The sequence below is a fragment of the Pseudophryne corroboree genome, chromosome 3 (assembly GCF_028390025.1).
Source record: "Pseudophryne corroboree isolate aPseCor3 chromosome 3, aPseCor3.hap2, whole genome shotgun sequence".
Classification (NCBI taxonomy): Eukaryota; Metazoa; Chordata; class Amphibia; order Anura; family Myobatrachidae; genus Pseudophryne; species Pseudophryne corroboree.
The window spans coordinates 378,346,265-378,369,720 of record NC_086446.1 but is presented as its reverse complement, the minus strand read 5'-3'; the positions used below and the strand labels follow the sequence as shown (position 1 = coordinate 378,369,720).

The following is a 23,456-nucleotide window of genomic DNA, read 5'->3' as shown; positions in this document are numbered from 1 at the left end:
TTAGTGGAAATGAAACAAATCTCTTTCTAGCTACTCCGCCAATCATAATCTCTTCTTCATTCTGGTTGCCCTCAGTCTGTGCACTGGACCAGAGAATAGCTACCAGGAAGAAGAGACAGGAGCCTTACCGTGAGGTGGAAGAATGTGCGCTTAGAAAGTGCAGTACTGGTTCTATAATGTTTGTATATTTGTTAATTATGGTATGTTTAACCTTTTCCAGACCACTTATCTTATTTATATTATTTAAATATGTTTGATACAGCCTATACTATAGACCATCTGGTTCCGGTATGAAAGATAGATAGTGTCTAGTTAGACAGTCAATAGATAGACACCATATGTTAGACAGACATTAGGTCGACAGGGTCAAAAAGTCGACATGGAAAAGGTCGACAGGGTCAAAAGGTCGACAGGGTCAAAAGGTCGCCATGAAAATGGTCGACATGAAAAAGGTAGACACCATGTTTTTTGCATTTTTGTGGTTTGTGTGGATAGTTTTGGCATCTGGCACCCCAATTGTAGAAAGGCATACCCTAGCGGGGCTCGCTTCGCTCGCCACGCTTCGGGCACGGTGGCTCGCTGCGCTCGCCACAAGGTTTATAACCAACTCTATGCCGACATGGATAGAGAAAGTATGAAATAATCCAAAAACATGTTAAATTAAAAAAAACACATTTGTCTATCTTTTTTATGTCGACCATTATCACGTCGACCTTTTGACCATGTCGACCTTTTGACCTGTCAACCTTTTCCATGTCGACCTTTTGACCCTGTCGACCTTTTGACCCTGTCGACCTAATGTCTGTCTAATATATGGTGTCTATCTATTGACTGTCTAACTAGACACTGTATCTACTAAACGGATAGGGACCATCTATAGTGTTAAATATAAATATTAATACTGTATTCCGTACAGTACACAGCAGTGACGTGTGGTGAGGTGAGGCAGAGCATTTCCTGTTATACTAACATATAAGCCATGACTATATAAAAGTATATGACAAATACAAAGAATATATTAGAAATGTCTTCTTTGTATCATTCTAACCATTTTTACAGTCAAAACACTGGAGTAAAAAGTCTATGGCAGGTGAGGCAGCGCCTCCCTTGTCTATTTTTTACGCACATCTCTGTTCAAAACTCACCAAATTTCCAGCAGTATATACTGCTGCACCTGTGTATAATACACGCATGAACCCTTTGGGTCATATATTGTGTGTAAATCTGTCTCTGGTACTAGCCAGTGTCTTCTGAGCCATTTACCTCACCACACGTACCTGGTATTCAGTGTGTAAAAAGACCAATGTTCAGGGTTGTTATTAGCAGGCAGATGTATTAAGCCTGGAGACGGGATAAAGCAGTGATAAGTGCATGGTGATAAAAGCACCAGCCAATCATTACAGATTTGAAAAAATAAGAATTTACTTACCGATAATTCTATTTCTCATAGTCCGTAGTGGATGCTGGGAACTCCGAAAGGACCATGGGGAATAGCGGCTCCGCAGGAGACTGGGCACAAAAGTAAAAGCTTTAGGACTAGCTGGTGTGCACTGGCTCCTCCCCCTATGACCCTCCTCCAAGCCTCAGTTAGGATACTGTGCCCGGACGAGCGTACACAATAAGGAAGGATTATGAATCCCGGGTAAGACTCATACCAGCCACACCAATCACACCGTACAACCTGTGATCTGAACCCAGTTAACAGCATGATAACAGAGGAGCCTCTGAAAAGATGGCTCACAACAATAATAACCCGATTTTTGTAACTATGTACAAGTATTGCAGACAATCCGCACTTGGGATGGGCGCCCAGCATCCACTACGGACTATGAGAAATAGAATTATCGGTAAGTAAATTCTTATTTTCTCTGACGTCCTAGTGGATGCTGGGAACTCCGAAAGGACCATGGGGATTATACCAAAGCTCCCAAACGGGCGGGAGAGTGCGGATGACTCTGCAGCACCAAATGAGAGAACTCCAGGTCCTCCTCAGCCAGGGTATCAATTTTGTAGAATTTTACAAACGTATTTGCTCCTGACCAAGTAGCTGCTCGGCAAAGTTGTAAAGCCGAGACCCCTCGGGCAGCCGCCCAAGATGAGCCCATCTTCCTTGTGGAGTGGGCATTTACAGATTTTTGGCTGTGGCAGGCCTGCCACAGAATGTGCAAGCTGAATTGTACTACAAATCCAACGAGCAATAGTCTGCTTAGAAGCAGGAGCACCCAGCTTGTTGGGTGCATACAGGATAAACAGCGAGTCAGATTTTCTGACTCCAGCCGTCCTGGAAATATATATTTTCAGGGCCCTGACAACGTCTAGCAACTTGGAGTCCTCCAAGTCCCTAGTAGCCGCAGGCACCACAATAGGTTGGTTCAGGTGAAACGCTGAAACCACCTTAGGGAGAAACTGAGGACGAGTCCTCAATTCCGCCCTGTCCGAATGGAAAATCAGATAAGGGCTTTTACAGGATAAAGCCGCCAATTCTGACACGCGCCTGGCCCAGGCCAGGGCCAACAGCATGACCACTTTCCATGTGAGATATTTTAACTCCACAGATTTAAGTGGTTCAAACCAATGTGACTTTTTGGAACCCAAAAACTACATTGAGATCCCAAGGTGCCACTGGAGGCACAAAAGGAGGCTGTATATGCAGTACCCCTTTTACAACGTCTGAACTTCAGGGACTGAAGCTAGTTCTTTTTGGAAGAAAATTGACAGGGACGAAATTTGAACCTTAATGGACCCCAATTTCAGGCCCATAGACACTCCTGTTTGCAGGAAATGTAGGAATCGACCCAGTTGAATTTCCTCCGTCGGGCCTTACTGGCCTCGCACCACGCAACATATTTTCGCCAAATGCGGTGATAATGTTTTGCGGTTACATCCTTCCTGGCTTTGATCAGGATAGGGATGACTTCATCCGGAATGCCTTTTTTCCTTCAGGATCCGGCGTTCAACCGCCATGCCGTCAAAGGCAGTCGCGGTAAGTCTTGGAACAGACAGGGTCCTTGCTGAAGCAGGTCCCTTCTTAGAGGTAGAGGCCACGGATCCTCCGTGAGCATCTTTTGAAGTTCCGGTTACCAAGTCCTTCTTGGCCAATCCGGAGCCACGAATATAGTGCTTACTCCTCTCCATCTTATCAATCTCAGTACCTTGGGTATGAGAGGCAGATGAGGGAACACATACACTGACTGGTACACCCACGGTGTTACCAGAGCGTCTACAGCTATTGCCTGAGGGTCCCTTGACCTGGCGCAATACCTGTCGAATTTTTCCCAACGGTTTATAATCATGTGGAAGACTTCTGGGTGAAGTCCCCACTCTCCCGGGTGGAGGTCGTGTCTGCTGAGGAAGTCTGCTTCCCAGTTGTCCACTCCCGGAATTGCTGACAGTGCTATCACATGATTTTCCGCCCAGCGAAGAATCCTTGCAGCTTCTGCCATTGCCCTCCTGCTTCTTGTGCCACCCTGTCTGTTTACGTGGGTGACTGCCGTGATGTTGTCCGACTGGATCAACACCGGCTGACCTTGAAGCAGAGGTCTTGCTAAGCTTAGAGCATTGTAAATGGCCCTTAGCTTCAGGATATTTATGTGAAGTGATGTCTCCAGGCTTGACCATAAGCCCTGGAAATTTCTTCCCTGTGTGACTGCTCCCCAGCCTCGCAGGCTGGCATCCGTGGTCACCAGAACCCAGTCCTGAATGCCGAATCTGCGGCCCTCTAGAAGATGAGCACTCTGCAACCACCACAGGAGGGACACCCTTGTTCTTGGTGACAGGGTTATCCGCTGATGCATCTGAAGATGCGACCCGGACCATTTGTCCAGCAGGTCCCACTGGAAAGTTCTTGCGTGGAATCTGCCGAATGGGATTGCTTCGTAGGAAGCCACCATTTTACCCAGAACCCTTGTGCATTGATGCACTGAGACTTGGCTCGGTTTTAGGAGGTTCCTGACTAGCTCGGATAACTCCCTGGCTTTCTCCTCCGGGAGAAACACCTTTTTCTGGACTGTGTCCAGGATCATCCCTAGGAACAGAAGACGAGTCGTCGGAACCAGCTGCGATTTTGGAATATTGAGAATCCAATCGTGCTGCCGCAACACTACCTGAGATAGTGCTACACCGACCTCCAACTGTTCCCTGGATCTTACCCTTATCAGGGAATCGTCCAAGTAAGGGATAACTAAAATTCCCTTCCTTCGAAGGAATATCATAATTTCGGCCATTACCTTGGTAAAGACCCGGGGTGCCGTGGACCATCCATACGGCAGCGTCTGAACTGATAGTGACAGTTCTGTACCATAAACCTGAGGTACCCTTGGTGAGAAGGGTAAATTTGGACATGAAGGTAAGCATCCTTGATGTCCCGAGACATCATGTAGTCCCCTTCTTCCAGGTTCGCAATCACTGCTCTGAGTGACTCAATCTTGAATTTGAACCTCTGTATGTAAGTGTTCAAAGATTTTAGATTTAGAATCGGTCTCACCGAGCCGTCCGGCTTCGGTACCACAACAGTGTGGAATAATACCCCGTTCCCTGTTGCAGGAGGGGTACCTTGATTATCACCTGCTGGGAATACAGCTTGTGAATGGCTTCCAAAACTGTCTCCCTGTCAGAAGGAGACATCGGTAAAGCCGACTTTAGGAAACGGCGAGGGGGAGACGTCTCAAATTCCAATTTGTACCCCTGAGATATCACCTGAAGGATCCAGGGGTCTACTTGCGAGTGAGCCCACTGCGCGCTGAAATTCATTGAGACGGGCCCCCCACCGTGCCTGATTCTGCTTGTAAAGCCCCAGCGTCATACTGAGGGCTTGGCAGAGGCGGGAGAGGGTTTCTGTTCCTGGGAACTGGCTGATTTCTGCAGCCTTTTTTCCTCTCCCTCTGTCACGGGGCAGAAATGAGGAACCTTTTGCCCGCTTGTCCACGAAAAGACTGCGCCTGATAATACGGCGTCTTCTCATGTTGAGAGGCGACCTGGGGTACAAACGTGGATTTCCCAGCTGTTGCCGTGGCCACCAGGTCTGAAAGACCGACCCCAAATAACTCCTCCCCTTAATAAGGCAATACTTCCAAATGCCGTTTGAAATCCGCATCACCTGACCACTGTCGTGTCCATAACCCTCTACTGGTAGAAATGGACAACGCACTTAGACTTGATGCCAGTCGGCAAATATTCCGCTGTGCATCACGCATATATAGAAATGCATCTTTTAAATGCTCTATAGGCAAAAATATACTGTCCCTATCTAGGGTATCAATATTTTCAGTCAGGGAATCCGACCACGCCAACCCAGCACTGCACATCCAGGCTGAGGCGATTGCTGGTCGCAGTATAAAACCAGTATGTGTGTAAATACATTTTAGGATACCCTCCTGCTTTCTATCAGCAGGATCCTTAAGGGCGGCCATCTCAGGAGAGGGTAGAGCCCTTACAAGCGTGTGAGCGCTTTATCCACCCTAGGGGGTGTTTCCCAACGCACCCTAACCTCTGGCGGGAAAGGATATAATGCCAATAACATTTTAGAAATTATCAGTTGTTATCGGGGGAAACCCACGCATCATCACACACCTCATTTAATTTCTCAGATTCAGGAAAACTACAGGTAGTTTTTCCTCACCGAACATAATACCCCTTTTTGGTGGTACTCGTATTATCAGAAATGTGTAAAACATTTTTCATTGCCTCAATCATGTAACGTGTGGCCCTACTGGAAGTCACATTTGTCTCTTCACCGTCGACACTGGAGTCAGTATCCGTGTCGGCGTCTATATCTGCCATCTGAGGTAACGGGCGCTTTAGAGCCCCTGACGGCCTATGAGACGTCTGGACAGGCACAAGCTGAGTAGCCGGCTGTCTCATGTCAACCACTGTCTTTTATACAGAGCTGACACTGTCACGTAATTCCTTCCAACAGTTCATCCACTCAGGTGTCGACCCCCTAGGGGGTGACATCACTATTACAGGCAATCTGCTCCGTCTCCACATCATTTTTCTCCTCATACATGTCGACACAAACGTACCGACATACAGCACACACACAGGGAATGCTCTGATAGAGGACAGGACCCCACTAGCCCTTTGGGGAGACAGAGGGAGAGTTTGCCAGCACACACCAGAGCGCTATATATATATACAGGGATAACCTTATATAAGTGTTTTTCCCCTTATAGCTGCTGTTTTATTTAATACTGCGCGTAATTAGTGCCCCCCCTCTCTTTTTTAACCCTTTCTGTAGTGTAGTGACTGCAGGGGAGAGCCAGGGAGCTTCCCTCCAACGGAGCTGTGAGGGAAAATGGCGCCAGTGTGCTGAGGAGATAGGCTCCGCCCCCTTATCGGCGGCCTTATCTCCCGTTTTTCTATGTATTCTGGCAGGGGTTAAATGCATCCATATAGCCCAGGAGCTATATGTGATGCATTTTTTTTGCCATCTAAGGTATTTTTATTGCGTCTCAGGGCGCCCCCCCCCCAGCGCCCTGCACCCTCAGTGACCGGAGTGTGAAGTGTGCTGAGAGCAATGGCGCACAGCTGCGGTGCTGTGCGCTACCTTATTGAAGACAGGACGTCTTCTGCCGCCGATTTTCCGGACCTCTTCTGCTCTTCTGGCTCTGTAAGGGGGACGGCGGCGCGGCTCTGGGACCCATCCATGGCTGGGCCTGTGATCGTCCCTCTGGAGCTAATGTCCAGTAGCCTAAGAAGCCCAATCCACTCTGCACGCAGGTGAGTTCGCTTCTTCTCCCCTTAGTCCCTCGATGCAGTGAGCCTGTTGCCAGCAGGACTCACTGAAAATAAAAAACCTAATTTAAACTTTTACTCTAAGCAGCTCAGGAGAGCCACCTAGATTGCACCCTTCTTGTTCGGGCACAAAAATCTAACTGAGGCTTGGAGGAGGGTCATAGGGGGAGGAGCCAGTGCACACCAGCTAGTCCTAAAGCTTTTACTTTTGTGCCCAGTCTCCTGCGGAGCCGCTATTCCCCATGGTCCTTTCGGAGTTCCCAGCATCCACTAGGACGTCAGAGAAATGACAGTTAGGAGCTGACTGGCTGGTGAGTTATTATCTTGCGCTTTCCACTGCTTTATCACTTCCTTATGCCTTCTCAAGGCTTAATACATCTGCCCCTAGGTTCTTCTACTGCTCCCCCAGACTCCTGCACTTGCTCCAATGTTCTTCAGAGGGAGGGATTGTGGATTCCACTTGAAAAGTCCAGAAGCAGAGTATTCTGTCCCTCCTGGAGAGGGTCATGTTGGGAGGTATGGTATGACTTAGGATGCACAACGAGACTGCAATGATTATGACAGGAATCAGTGTTCAGTGGTATCTCACAAGCATGCTGGTGTGCAGGCCTCCGGAGGTCACGGCCCCAGTTTGCTGCTGCATGAATGCCCTGCAGCGGAGTGCAGTACCCATTGTCACTGTATACCCCTAAAGTCCATCCAGCGTGTACCCCATTTTGTGCCCGCCATCTATAGAGCATGGGCGCCGCCATGACACGTGCGGTCAGCTCAGTCTCATCCCCTTGAACAACGCATCACATCCAGTGCACAGCGTCTCCTGGCTCCAGTCTCCAGTGATTTCCTAGTTCCAGTGTCTCCGTGGAACTACAGGCTCCAGCCATCCAGTTTGGTGCAGTTCCATCTGCATTCATATCCAGTCACCAGCTGTCTCCAGTGACTTCCTAGTTTCAGTGTCTCTGTTTAACTACAGGCTCCAGCCATTCAGCTCTGCTACAACTCCTTCCACAGCCAGCTTCCACTTCTACATGCAGTAAGAGACTCTCTCCAGGTGCTGCCTCATCATTCTCACCTGTGTGTTGTTATTCTGCATTCAGCACTGTGCTATTGCATCCAGCACTTAAAACAACCAGCTAGTATATTACCAACTGTCTCCTGCTATAGCCTTGCTTGGCTCTGTAGACTTTGTGCATATCTACTGACAGTGTGTCTCTATTGCTGTTGGTTTCCAGACCGATTAACGGAGTTACTTATTGCCTGTATTTTCTGCCATCGGTTGCATTACTTACCTATTGCATATTGATCGTGTTATCATCGGCTTCCAGGCTGATCATCGCAGTTTGCTAATCACACTGGTTTCCAGACCAGCCCATTACCTGTGACTGTTATTATACCTCTGTCAGTTTCCTTGCTAAAAACCATCTGTATTGCTATTTGCTCCAGTTGCTGTTCATACCTATGTGTGCTAAATAAAACATCACTGCGCAAGTGCGCAGGAACTTACTGCAGCCTCCTCGTTTCCTCCACCGCACCACCACTGACCCACTAGTGCCCCCTCCGGGAACAGACACAGTTACAGACCTGACAGATAAATTATATACTTGTATATCTGTGTACAACTGAGGGGTCTATTCATGAAGCAGTGAAAAGTATGGAGAAGTGAGCCAGTGGAGAAGTTTCCCATGGCAACCAATCAGTGTTGACATAACATTTATAAAGTGCATTCTATAACATTATAAGTAGCAGCTGATTGGTTGCCATGGGCAACTCCTCCACTGGCTCACTACTCCACACTTTTCACTGCTTCATGAATAGACCCTTATGTCTCTATTAGCCTTTTACACCGAAATCCTGGGTTTGATCCCAGGATTTGGAACACTGTTCCAAGCCGAGTCAGACCGTGGGACTACCCCTTTTACACAGCAGGGTCGGCAACGTATACACTGCACAGGGGTGCAGTGTTTGTGGGGCCAGCACTTATAGATGACGTCATCTCCAAGTAGCAGGAAGTCCAGCAGATCGGGACTCCCTTGTGTCACGCTGGGGGCAAGCCCAGCAGTCTGGAAGCTGCTGGGCTGCCCCCCGCCTCTGGCACTGCCGGGCACTTGATACAGCGCTGCGGCCTGCATAGACAGCATGTGCTGTGTCCCCAGTCTCTAGCACTGCATGGAAGCCCCCCTGACACTGCGGTTTGGGAGGTCTGCCATGCTATAAATTGGTACTGGGTCAGATGACCTGGCTTACCCATTTACACCACCTCCTACCCCAACTCTTACCTGTGTTCAACCCTGCGCACAAGCCGGGTTGGATTCCTGGAAAAATTGACCTGGGATTTTAGAGAAGGACCCTTTCTGCTGCGGGATACACTGGGCTCCACAAGGATAGACATAGGGGTGTAGAGTAGGATCTTAATCCGAGGCACCAACAGGCTGAAAAGCTTTGACTGTTCCCAGAATGCATAGCGCCGCCTCCTCTATAACCCCGCCTCCCTGCACAGGAGCTTAGTTTTGTAGTTGGTGCTGCAGATAGCAGGCACATAACAGAGGGGCTGCTCCAGGCAGCCCTAAGAAGAGCTTTTTTGAAGAAAAAGTGAAGACTACAAGGGCAGCAGCAGAGTGTAAATGTCAGAGACATTCACTGCTGCAGCTCCAGCTCTCCCCAGTGGCGCTGTACACTCCCGAACCCTGGTTGCGGGGTAAGTACAGCAGGAGGCTCCGGTTTTCTTCATGGTCAGGCACACACGATGGGGGCTCTCCGGGATCGCGTGGCAATGCTTCGGGAGGTGGTGAGTGGGAGGTGGGCCGCGCGCGCTGGCGGTGGACACTGTGGCAGTACAGGCGATCCCACTAGATCACCAGGGCATGGGTGCAGGTCAGGTTTTCTCTCTAAACCATTTTAATAGTAGCCCACAGTACCCGGTGGTTTTGCCAGCAGGGGGATAAGGCTTAGACCTGAAGCCCCTCCCCCAGCCCCAGGGCGCCATTTCCCGCAAATGTTCCCTCCCTGGAGCTGCATATCTGTCTCTACCTCACTCCCTGTCAGTGTCTGGGCGCCATTTCTCTCAGCTTCACTGTTCCTGGGACTGCTTGGGCTAATCCTCCTATGTAAAGCCGCCTGGTTGTCAGTGCTGTGACTTTACATGACACTTAAGTATTCTACCTGCCTTTTAGACAGTGTTAGTTAAGAAAGAGTGCATTTCGTCAGGGTTTTCTAGTACCATTACCCTGTGATATACATCCAGTGCTTACTGTGCAGTGTTATATTTATTGACTGCATAGCTATATATAAGCTAGTCCAGTGCAGTATTATTGTTAGTAATAACCTCTGCATTGTACAAACTGTGACTATCTGTGTGTGCATTAGCTCGCTGAGTGGTGTCCATTTCGTGTCTCTCACTCAACTTGCTATCCCTATATTCTATAACCTGAGGGGGCTTGGTGCGTCAGGTTTTATATTTATATAGGATTTACACAAAGATATACTTTAATACGTATTTTTCTCTGTGATTTTAGTCACCATATCTCTCCTTTATATCTGCTAGTGCTGACTACACTGCGCAGGGGTTTGGGTAAGAGGTATTGTGCTGCTGCCAATTGTACTGTGTTACCTGATACTGCAAGTTATGTCATGTCTGCTTCTGAGGGTAACGGTTCTGGGGCTGAACACACTGCCGGTGTTGCTGAAGCCACAGATCCCTATGAGGAGACTATAGCAGCTGTGGGCTCTGGTTCTGGGGGTTCCTTGCCCCCCAGTGGGACTGTGGCAACGGAGGTACATAATGACCCACCGTGGGCCGCTTTTTCCACGCTTCTACATACGCTAGTACAACCGTATGTGGTCCCTGCAGCTAACCTGCCGTGGGCGGACGATTTATCTGCTCAATTGAAGAAGTTGAACCAGTCCCTGACTACTAAAAAGCCTGACCCTCGCTTGCCCAAGCCCAAGGGGTCCTCTAAGCGAGCTCTTATCTCCTAACAATCCACTGCTGTCACTGACACCTCGTCTGCTGAAGACGGCACTTACACTGACCCCACAGATTCTGACACAGATACTGTGATGGGGAGGGTAGTTCACATGTGGATGTTCCTGATCTTTTGGAGAGTTGATTTTACAGATTACGGATGATCCCGAGCCATCCGTCCCTCCTAAGAAACCAGATAGGTTCAAGCGTCAGAAGGTGGTTAAACAAGTTTTACCTCACTCTGACCACCTAGTGGATATACGTCAGGAACCCTGGGAAAACCCGGGTAAGAAGTTTGTGCCTCAAAAGAAGATGCTGACTCACTATCCCCTCGCACCAGAGCTGTCTAAAAATTGGGAAACGCCTCCTCCTATAGACTCACATGTGGCTAGGATGGTGGTTTCCTCAGCTCTACCTGTCACTACCGTCACGTCTCTAAAAGAGCCTACGGATAAACGTGTGGAGAGTTGTCTGAAAGCGATTTACACCCTTACGGGTGCTGCACAAAGGCCCACTATTGCAGCAACATGGGCTGTAGAGGCTATTGAAGCATGGGCCTTGGAGTTAGAAGCTGAAATCTCTTCTGACCATGCTAGACAATGCTTGTCATATATTATGTCACAGCTATATTAAAGAGGCGGCTTCTGATGCCGGTATCCTAGCAGCCAAGGCCTCTACTACGTCAGTCCTGGCTCGCCGGATATTGTGGCTGAGATCCTGGTCTGTGGATCTGGACTCTAGAAAAACCCTGGAGGTACTCCCTTTCAAGAGAGATATTCTGTTTGGGGAGGACTTAAATAAGATCGTGGCTGACTTGGCTACTGCCAAAACTGCCTGTCTGCCAAGTACCACTCCTTCTGTGTCGAAGGCTAAAGGTACTTCCTTTCGTCCTTCAGGTAAAGCAAAAGGTCAGGCGAACAAGCAGGCCCGCACTTCCAAACCTGGTAAGCCAAAGCCCAAAAGAGCCTGGGCGGCCCGTCAGCCAGCTTCCAAGACCGATAAGCCTGCCGCATGACGGGGCGGGCCTCCCCCTGGGGGATCCCAGGGTGGGGGGCCGGCTTTTAGGGTATACCCAGGAATGGTTGAAGACCACTTCAGATGCCTGGGTATGGGAAGTCGTCACTCGAGGTTACGCCATAGCCTTCAAAAACCGACCCCCTCATCGATTTTGCCGGACAGATGTGCCGTTGGACCAGACAAAGGCAAACACTCTACATTCGGTGGTACAAACCCTCCTGGATACAGGAGTCGTAGTACAGGTGCCTCTTGCGCAGAGGGGCCAGGGGTACTATTCTCCGCTGTTTCTAGTCCCGAAACCGAATGGGTCCTCCCGGCCCATTCTCAACCTCAAGGCATTGAACAGGTTTGTGAAGGTTTCCAAGTTCCGTATGGAAACCCTTCGCTCTATAGTTCTGGCCTTGGAACCTGGGGACTACATGGTCTCCCTGGATATACAGGATGCTTACCTGCATATTCCTATAGCAGCGTCACATCAGCAAAACCTGATGTTTGCGATTGGCAACCTCCATTACCAGTTTCGGGCGTTACCTTTTGGTTTAACTACGGCTCCGTGAGTCTTCACCAAAGTTATGGCGGTGATGACGGTGGTACTAAGCCGTCAAGGGGTCAGGATACTGCCGTATCTGGACGACTTGTTAATCCTGGCAAATTCCCCAGAACTTCTCCTACGTCATCTGGATATGACGGTCCGGTTTCTACAAGCCCTCGGGTGGCTCATCAACTGGAAGAAATCCTCCATGGTCCCTGCTCAGAGCATGGTGCACCTGGGAGCACTATTGGACACTCACAACCAGAGGTTGTTCTTGTCTCAGGAGAAGCTTCAGGACAAGATTCGTTGCTTCCATTCTCGTCCGCAAGTGTCGATACATTAGGCGATGCAGGTGCTGGGCCTCATGGTCTCAGCATTCGACATGGTGGAGTATGGTCAATTCCATTCTCGCCCCCTCCAGAAGCTAATTCTAGCCAGGTGGGACAGCCTGCCTCACCGGATCAGGTCTCACATGATCTCATTGACTCCGGAGGTTCGTCTGTCACCTCTCTGGTGGCTCCAGGACCAACAATTGTGCAGGGGCCGTCCCTTCTGGATATCCAACTGAGTCCTGTTGACGACGGATGCCAGTCTAAGAGGTTGGGGCGCGGTGCTGGAGCAACATTCCCTTTAGTATCGGTGGACCAAGGAGGAGTCCCTCCTCTCAATCAACATTCTGGAATTGCGGGTGGTCTTCAATGCATTGAACCTGGCCCAGCATTTAATTCAGAACCGTCCTGTTCAAGTACAGTCTGACAACGCCACCACAGTGGCTTACATAAATCATCAAGGCGGCACTCTAAGCTGTTTGGCAATGAAGGAAGTCTCACGGATTCTACATTGGTCGGAACGCCATCTACCGCCCATATCGGCAATCTTCATTCCGGGAGTCCTGAATTGGGAAGCGGACTTTCTCAGTCGTCAGGACGTACATGCCGGCGAGTGGGGCCTCCATCCAGAAGTGTTTCAACTCCTAGTGGAAATGTGGGGCCTTCCAGACGTAGATCTGATGGCGTCTCGACACAATCACAAGTATATGCATTAGGCTTTATATTATTTTAATGATTCTTGGTGTCTAAATATTCTTTTTAATTGAGTTTAGGAGGCACCGCTGTCAGTGCCTCCCGCTGTCAGTGCAAAGGACAGGAAGCGGGGAGGCAGGACCAAGAATTGGGCTGTAAAAGCCCATTCAAAAATGCAGCTGAAGTGGCACTTCGTGGAAGTGCCGCTTTGACAGGGGAGTGGCAGGGGCGTGCTTTCAACCCATAGCATGCCCCTGTAGCTAACACTGACCAGCAGCAGCGGTGGAGAGGGAAGCTGCTGGCTGCCCGTCAGCCATCAGCCCGGAATCAGCAGAGCGGGAGGGGAGCTGTCCCGGAGCCCAAGTCTCTGTCCTGCCGCTGCAAGGGTTGTGAGGTGCGCCTTCCCCTTGTCCCTCCGCCGCCGCCGTCCCCGAGGTCCGCCGCCGCCGTCCCCGAGTCCCGCCGCCGCCGTCGTCCCTGCTCAGCCCCTGAGACCAGCTCCCTGCTGCCGCTGGCTGTCTTCCGCTCTAAGGGGCTCCGAAGCGTCGCAGCAGCTGCCAGGATCTGCGTCCTGTAAATGGTGGATCGTGGCCCCCCAAGGCGAGTACCAAACAAACACACACACACACACACACACACACACACACACTCACTCTCGTCTGCTGATGTAATGTGTAAGAAAAATAAAAAAGGGGAATCTGTCTGCTGTAATGTGTAAAAAAGGGGGGCGCTGTCTGCCGTAATGTGTAAAAAGAGGACGTTGTCTGCCGTAATGTGTAAAAAAGGGGGGCGCTGTCTGCCGTAATGTGTAAAAAGAGGACGTCTGCCGTAATGTGTAAAAAAGGGACGCAGTCTGCCGTAATGTGTAAAAAAGGGGACGCTGTCTGCTGTAATGTGTAAAAAAGGGACGCTGTCTGCCGTAATGTGTAAAAAAGGGGGGCGCTGTCTGCCGTAATGTGTAAAAAAGGGACGCTGTCTGCCGTAATGTGTAAAAAAGGGGACGCTGTCTGCTGTAATGTGTAAAAAAAGGGGATGCTGTCTGCCGTAATGTGTAAAAAAGGGGGGCGCTGTCTGCCGTAATGTGTAAAAAGAGGACGTTGTCTGCCGTAATGTGTAAAAAAGGGGACGCTGTCTGCTGTAATGTGTAAAAAAAGGAGATGCTGTCTGCCGTAATGTGTAAAAAAGGGGGGCGCTGTCTGCCGTAATGTGTAAAAAGAGGACGTTGTCTGCCGTAATGTGTAAAAAAGGACGCTGTCTGCCGTAATGTGTAAAAAAGGGGACGCTGTCTGCCGTAATGTGTAACAAAGGGGACGCTGTCTGCCGTAATGTGTAAAAAAGGGGACGCTGTCTGTCGTAATGTGTAAAAAAGGGACGCTGTCTGCCGTAATGTGTAAAAAGGGGTACCTAACTCTGATCCCAAATCCCCCAACGATTTAAACTCACGGGCTACCTAAAACACATATTTATTTATTTTAAATGTTTAAATAAAAAAATAGAAGTAGGCAGGTACTGTCAGCCTACTTCGATGACATCACAAGTGGCGGTAAGTTTCATCACCGGACTTTGCGGATCATTATGGCTGCAGTGCCTCACCAGCCAATGACCTCACCGCACGCCACTGTCTCACGCTGCATGGCGTATTGAGGCTGGATGTATGAGGACACATCTGTAGATGAGCTGTATTTGTTAATCCTATTTGGAGTATCTATTTGGAGCATGTTGCAACTTGCAATGATTTAATTAATGGGAAGCGGTTAGGATACCGGCACTCTGTATCCCAACAGATTCCTATGGGGATGTTAGGGTTAGGATTCGATATCCATCTGGATTTTGACCGCCGGGATGATGCTGTCGGCATTCTGACCGTCAAGATAGTAACTACTGGGATTTCGATACCATACTGAATTCGGTATATCTGACTGTTCCCTTAATCTAGTATGCGAAAGATTTCAGTCTGATGTGTAATATAAATATTGGGGATATTCAGCAAAATTGGTGTGACTTAAAATAGGCGATGTTGCTCACTGCAACCAACCAGTGTTTTGGGGGAATTAATTTGTTTGCACTGATGGCTGTCATTGCTTGTCACATGATGGAGCAATTCAATAGTTGCCTCAATTGGGTGTGAACAGCTGCAGCTGCTGGCATTTCTGCTCACACCCCCCACCCCCCCCCACCCCCAGCCACGCAGAAATGGGTGAATATTTACCTGTTTGGGCTGCCAAACAGCAGCACTTCGGTCAGGTTTAGCCAGTATACATGACTAGGGGTGGAATTCAGACCTGATCGCAGCAGCAACATGTTTCTCTAATGGGCAAAACCATGTGCAGTGCAGGTGGGGCAGATGTAACATGTGCAGAGAGAGTTAGATTTGATTGAGGTGTGTAAAAATAAAGCAGCCAGTATTTACCTTGCACAGAAACAAAATAACCCATCCAAATCTAACTCTCTCTGCACATGTTACATCTGCCCCACCTGCACTGCACATGGTTTTGCCCATTAGAGAAAAATGTTGTTGCAGTGATTAGGTCTAAATTAGGCCCTGAATCCAGTACGCAGGACGCGATCACTGCTTTAAAAATAAATTGAATAGCGTCCCTCAATCTCCCGTCACTTAGATGGAAGATGAGGCAGGCATAGACAATTAAATTACCCATTTTAAGTTTCTAGCTTGGTTTAGAAAATAAAAGGTAACGTGATTGACTGCAATGGCTGACTTTATGCCTTTCTGTTGCACCAGATTATATATTGTAAATGGCACCAATGTGTGTGTGTTTGATAAAGTGTCATCAGCATACAGTAAACCATAACATTATTTTATTTTAGTGGGATTTCTGAAAGCTACAGAAGAGACTTGCATGTCTCTGGAAACAGCAGATGACAAAAGTGCGGGGCATCAGGTATGTACAGCACTGACTGCCACTGTGACCAGACTGATCATGCAGAGAAGATGTCTCACTCTTCAGTGTAGAAGCTTATGAGAGCAGTACATCAGCACCACAATTTCCTTCTTTAAGGGACTTTGGGGCAGATGTATTAACCTGGAGAAGGCATAAGGAAGTGATAAGTACAAGGTGATAAACGCACAAGCCAATCAACTGTTGATTTACATATTGGAGCTGATTGGCTGGTGCGTTTATCACCTTGCACTTATCACTGGTTTATCACTTCCTTATGCCTTCTCCAGGTTAATACATCTGCCCCTTTGATCAGGGTTCAAAACAGCTGATTGGCGGACCTTGATGATCAGCATTCCATCTGGGTAATTTGACATGTTAAAAATCCCGATTGTTTTTTGTTCAGAATCGTCAAATTAGGGATTTACAACATGTTGGATTTCACCAACTCTGGCGCCTCCACAACGGGAAATTGGGCAATCCATCGCAGATATATGGGCTCCATTATTCTTTATCATTAACTAGTATTGACGTCAAAATATTCAAATATATAAAGGATGTAATATGCTATTGTGCTGGTCATATGCGACTGGGGGTTCATTCTCACCTGAAATTTGTATTATATAAATCTGATCATGCCTGGCCATGTGTATTGGTTTGGGAGCATAAACCTGCTGCTATCATGCCAATTTACCAGTATTGGGCACTGCCACAAGCTAAATAAAAGTATTGCCACATATTTTATGATAAATGTACAGACTTAGGGGCTGATTCTGCGTCAGACGGATCTCTGTGCATGAGCACAAATGGCGAGTTTTGCTCAAAAGTGCATGCGCAAATGTGAATTTACGCATTTTTGCTTATATGTGGTCTATTAAGAGGCATACAAACTCTGGGCCTAATTCAAACCCGATCGCTGGTACAATAGCGACCGTAGTTGAAGTGTTTGCTGCGCATGCGCACTGCATGTGCACACCCTGTGATAACCAGTGAGATACGAAAGCATCTCAGTGCTGTGATCGCCTCTGCCTGATTGACAGGCAGACGTGGGGCGGGAGGGGGCGTGCCAACGGCGTTAGAATGCCGTTGGTGGGTTGTGGTCCGGACAACGAAGGCACATCCGGACCGTTGCGGGGGCGGTCCGCGGCGGCTGCGTGACGTCACATGCAGCCGCTGCGACCCAGAACGCAGCAGGTAGCCGCCTGCCTGCGCAGCTAGACAGCTACTTAGCGGGTGCGAAAGCATTGCCGCAGTGCGATGCTTTTGCACCCGTGCGGGGGGTGACTGTAGGGCCTGACATGTGGGACAGACTAGCCCCAATGCTGGGCGTACCCCCGCATGTCAGAGAAACTGATCGATGTGCTAAATTTAGCACATCTACGATCAAGTCTGAATCACACCCTATGTCAGATCAGTCTTTCCCTTAAGTTGGGTGTTCCGGCGGCAGCAATGACGCAAGTACTCGGAACTGCTGACTTGTGGGAATATCATGTGAGTATAATGGGCCTGTAGCTAAAGCTTTGTACGTGTCAGGCAAGGGAAAGCCAGTTTCTGACGGAATTTCTTGCATCCAACATGAGCCTGGTGCAAGTGCCAATACTAATAATGGCGTTTCATGTAAACTCAATGGGCGGCGCGGGTTTATGCTTGCAGACGCACAGACCCCCCACATTGGTCCTACAGATTCTTGCGTTAACATGAAGTAATAAAACTTATTTTACTGCCCGCAACTACAAACACTTTGCTTGTGGCTCAGAGTCGCACCCTTAGAATATTAACTGTACGGTAACATGTAAGTAAAAAGTTCTTTGTTACATTGTAATTGTACATGTGCCTTAAAGAGACAAAAGGCACCACTGCACATAACGTACTTGGGTTTCCCTGCACGTTTGTCATTTAGCCTCAGCAATACTGAATGTTATTGAACCAATTTGCTGGCTTAAAATAGCTTGAGTCTTTAAATAAGCCCTTATATGTTATGCCTATTGTGCTAATACTCCTTATATACAGTAGGCTTACCTCGTGGAACTACACTTCTCTCATACATATTTTTTTTTTTACATACTTTCTTAAATACTAGTTTCTACCTATAGGTTCTTAAACAGTAAATGAACAGCAATTATATTCACGTATTTGACTATTCACTGGCTTTCTCTTTATGTTGAAGGAGGTAGTAGCAACATGAGCTGGAGTTTCTTGACACGCCTTTTAGAAGAAATCCACAATCACTCCACGTTTGTCGGAAAGATTTGGCTGACCGTGCTCATAGTCTTCCGTATCGTTCTGACTGTTGTGGGAGGAGAGTCCATTTACGATGATGAACAGTCCAACTTTGAGTGTAACACAGCCCAGCCGGGTTGTAAGAATGTATGCTATGATGAGTTTGCCCCGCTCTCTCATATTCGTTTTTGGGTGTTTCAGATTATTTTAGTGGCCACGCCACCTCTTTTGTACTTGGGCTATGCTATGCATAAAATTGCAAAAATGGAGGAGCGCAATAAGTATGACAAGAGGTCAAGGGATAGAGCTTTGTCCTTACGCTGGAAACAACATTGTAACCTAGAAGAGGTGGATGAGGACAATGAAGAGGACCCCATGATGTATCCAGAGACTGAAATGGAAAACAACAGAGTAAAAGTGAGCCACAACAAAATTAAACATGATGGCCGTAGGCGGATACAGGCTGATGGGCTTCTGAGAATTTATGTGCTTCAGTTGCTGGTCAGGACAGTTTTAGAGGCTGGTTTCCTGGCCGGACAATATTTCCTCTATGGGTTTGAGGTAATTTCAAAATATGAATGCGAGAGAGATCCTTGTCCACACACTGTTAACTGCTTCATATCCCGGCCCACTGAAAAGACCATCTTTCTGTTAATTATGTATGCAGTAAGCTGTCTGTGTCTACTTCTGAATGTGTGGGAGATGCTACATCTTGGCTTTGGGACAATAAGGGATGCACTTAATAACAGAGGAAAACATGTGGATGATTCTTCTTCGTATAATTATTCTTTTTCGTGGAACACTCCGTCAGCTCCTCCTGGATATAACATTGCTGTAAAACCAGATCAAATTAATTATACAGAACTTACAAACACAAAAATGGCTTACAAACAGAACAGGGCCAACATTGCTCAGGAACAGCAGTATGGGAACAGCGAGGACAATATCCCTACTGACCTAGAAAACCTTCATCGGGAAGTCCGCATGGCTCAAGAACGTCTGGAAACTGCCATCCAGGCTTACAATAGCCTAAACAACCCACCTCCCATTAAAGAGAAGCGATCTAAGAAAGGGTCAAATAAGAGTAGTGTCAGCAGCCGGTCCGGAGATGGAAAGACCTCTGTGTGGATTTAATCCCTCACCAGCAACAAGTTGTGACTTCTTGTCTCCGGGAGGACCAGGCAGCAGAGTGATAACTTCCATTCATGTAAATATTTTGGTTCTGTTATGTTGGAGAATAACAGACTTACATGGCCTGGATATGAGGAGAAAAAACTGCTGGTGAATTTTGCAGGCCCGTTCTCTTCTATTATGAAACTATATTACTGTGACCTGCAGTCTGTCAGACAGTCATTTTATATCTCTAATGTCTCAACATAACATGGCTGTTATTATGACAATCCTGTTTGAACGCTTTTTCATGGTTCAGATCTCCTTCTTTTATATATATAGATAGATATATATGTTATAATTACAAGCGGGCTGCTATGTTTCTTTGTAATTCATACAGCAGCAGGTGGGATCTTTTATCATTCTACTTGCTGCTACACTGGTTACTATTAAGAATTACAAATGTAATGTAGATCTTTTGTATCAGTTTTGCAGCCTTAACCCCTCTGCAGATGCTCCTATGTCTCCAGGTCTCCACTTGGCTGAAGGAGAAAAAGTGCCTTGCATTGTTGCTCTGCAGAGTGCTGGATTTATATCATTTGTAACTTTTTCTTTCTTTGTTCTTTAAAGCCAACACGTCTGACCTAATGGGGAGATTGTAAAAGCGTAATAATAACACCTCCATTATCTTATTGCTTTTAGTTGAACAAGTCACTGTGAAAAAAGGGCAGATAAAAATGGATTTGTTGATGAAAACCAGATCCCTGACTTCCCCTTCCTGTACATAAATCAGTTATTACAGATGTGGGGTGACTGGGGGAAAAATAATCTTCGCAGTTAATCGTTGAAGCCGTAAGACGTGAGAACGAAAAAGTTTCTTTACTACAAATTCTGTAAATGTATATGCCTACATTAGAGCAAGTGCCTCCTCTCTATGTTATGTCATTTGGAGCACTTTACAATACTCTATTTTCTTTTGTGGGGCCTTCCATTGTATATTTCATACGTCTACTCCAATATTTTATGCCGTGACGTTTAACTTCTTTTGCACATTTCACCATCATTCCGACTGTGTGCAGTGTCTCTAATTTACTCTGCTTTCCTGTGGTGAAGATATTACAAATCCTAGATGTTGATATGAATGCAAGGGGTTACACACTATTTACCGGCAGGTGGGATGCTGGCTGTCAAGATTCCTACAGCGACATCCCGCACGCCAGAATGCCAGCATCGGGGCAAGCGCTAAGAGTCCCCTTGCAGGCTCGCTGTGCTCGCCACGCTGCGGGCTTGGTGGCTCGCACAGGTTCTATTCTCACTCTGTGGGTGTCATGTGTCATTGGTAGCATCCCGAATGCAAGCCATGTACTGCTTGCATACTAGGGTAATCTGGCACACAGTTAGGCTCACATGCGTTGCATGTATTTTGCCCATATTGTACATTCCATAGTGATGTTTTATTCCATTTAGTTCTAAGCATGTTTCCCCTAAAGTATCCACTGGTACTTGAAGGGAATACATATGTATTCCCGGTGGACGGAATACTGGCTGTCAGTATCCCGATGGCTGTATCCCAGCCGCCAGAATGCCGTCAGCGGGGCAAGAACTACGGATCCCCTTGCGGGTTCGCTGCGCTCGTCCATGATGCGTGCTAAGTGGCTCGCTGCGCTTGCCACAGGATCTATTTCTGCTCTATGGGTGTCGAGGACTCCCACAAGTGGGAATAGCCCCTGTGAGTCGGTATTCCGGCTGCTGGCTGTCGGGATACCGGGATCCCGACAGCCGGTAAATTGATTGACTCCCACTTGAAGCTATGTGCCACAGTAGCAGAATTGAGCTGGCTTGGTACCATGTCCTTATTAATGTTGATCTTAATCAAACAAAAACATACTGTAAGATTATTTTATGGCAGCTTTCCTCTTCTCTTATATTGCCGCGCATCGGTCATCATCGCCAGCATACACACTTGCCGAGAAAGTGAACGATGTTCATTTTATTGGCAAGTGTGTATGCCTCGTTAGATCCAAAATATTTTCTAGTGTGTGCATATCATATGGTTAATATACTGTGGTTTTTGGCCTAAAACTCTAAAGACCCTGACACCGTTCTCCAATACTACGCTTAAGCAAATCACAAATCTGTTTTGTTTTTACTACATATTGTCTTCATTGAGTTCATTGTATAAAGTATAGTTAGCCTCTGCCAACCAGATATATAGATATATATACTACCATGTTTACATGTTTCCTCTGTTTCTGGACATTTTTTTTTTTAAAGGGGGGGGGGGGGGGGGGGAGGTGTATATTTATCTTCTGTTTACAATTCAATTTTATGATTGTTTGGAGGTCTGTGTTAATGAGGATCTGGGTATCAGACAAGATAAGCATGCTTCCATATTGGGAGTTTATAGCAGGAGGCAATAAGACCTGTACCTGCAATCAATCAACGTCAAAATAAATAACTACAAAATTAGCAATGGTCATACAGCTATATAATGAGAGAGTCAATAGGCAAATGATTTCTGTGGAAGAACAATATATCACAATGATCAGCTGTTTTGTATTTTTATTTATTTTGATCCTTCATTAATTGCTGGTGTATGCGTTTTTGTACTACCATATTTAAGCATTACAGTGTTAACGTTCAGTTGATCTTGATGAAGGTCAATCCTGTGACCAAAATGTCTAATTTGCATGTGAATACATTTTCATCTATTGTGTCATCTCCAATAAAATACTAATATTCTTTCCAAATATCAGCAGCACTCCATGTTCTTTAACCAGGTTCAAAATGTATCCTCTATTCTATCCGCAGTTCTTTCATCAGGGTGCTCACCATATTTTTATTTAGTTTTCTTCAACTATGTCCATGTTTAGGTTCACCTGGCTGGTAAGAAGGACAAGCACTTACATTTTGTTTACTATTGTTGTTTTCATCGCTATGCAGGGGGGAACCCAAAATGTGTACACCAGAGCTGGCAATTGCCTTTCACTGTAAAGGCAGTAGAACCCTAAACCCTCCTCCCTCACTAAAGTACCAAACTATTGCACCAGCCTATTCTACAGATGTGTCCTTATACATAGGGCCAGAACTAGTTGTGTGCGGATGGTGCTTTGCACACAGCGCACTTGCCTGCGCAGCTCCTGCGCACTGGCATGGGACTACCCGCCAAGTTCCAGGTCACATCGGCTGCATGTGACATCACACAGCAGTCACGGCCCGCCCCCGCAACGGTCCGGACTGCGCCCCACCAACGGCGTTTTAACGCCATTGGCACGCCCCCTCCCGCCTCGCAACCGCCTCTGCTTGTCAATCAGGCAGATGAGATTGCAGCCCAGAGATGCTGTTAGCATCTCACTGGGTTCCCGGGGTGCACGTGCGCATTCCACAAAGGGATTCAGACTGCGATCGGTGCCGCTGCAGCGACCCAGTCTGAATTACCCCCACTGTCCCCTGTGCCTTCAAGCATGCACTCATCTCTCCTATTCTTTAAAAACCTACCCTTGATCCATATACCCTTTCTAACTACCGACCCATCTCTCTCCTCCCTTTTGCCTCCAAGCTCCTTGTCTACAGCTGCCTTACTGTCTTTCTTTCCTCACACTCACTGCTTCACCCATTCCAGTCTGGCTTCTTTCCTCTCCACTCCACTAAAACTGCCCTCACAAAAGTCTGCAATGACCTCCATGCTGACAAATCTAAGGGCCACTACTCTCTGCTTATTCTTCTTGACCTCTCTGCTGATTTTGACACTGTGGACCACCCTCTCCCTCTGCAAATTATTCACTCCATTGGTCTGCATGATACTGCCTTCTCTTGGCTATCTTCCTACCTCTCTGACTGCTCCTTCTCTGTCTCCTCTCATGACTACACCCCCTCCTCCCACTTCCACTAACTGTAGGTGTCCCCCAAAGTTCTGTTCTTGGTCCTCTCCTTTTCTCTCTCTATACGTAATCTTGAGGTGAACTCAT

The 23,456-nt window shown here is 47.4% G+C and overlaps 1 protein-coding gene across 2 annotated transcripts in view; it reads left to right on the top strand.

Annotated features, from left to right (window-relative positions):
* The window catches only part of GJC1 (gap junction protein gamma 1), a 135,085-nt gene extending 113,327 nt beyond the window's left edge, over positions 1 to 21,758 (top strand). For both annotated transcript variants that reach the window (XM_063959975.1, XM_063959976.1), the window contains 2 exons: positions 16,088 to 16,161; positions 18,326 to 21,758. In XM_063959975.1, coding sequence (XP_063816045.1) covers positions 18,340 to 19,512 — 1,173 coding nt within the window. In that variant the 5' untranslated portion in view covers positions 16,088 to 16,161; positions 18,326 to 18,339 and the 3' untranslated portion in view covers positions 19,513 to 21,758. The remainder of the gene's footprint in view (positions 1 to 16,087; positions 16,162 to 18,325) is intronic.
* Positions 21,759 to 23,456: the final 1,698 nt, after the last annotated feature.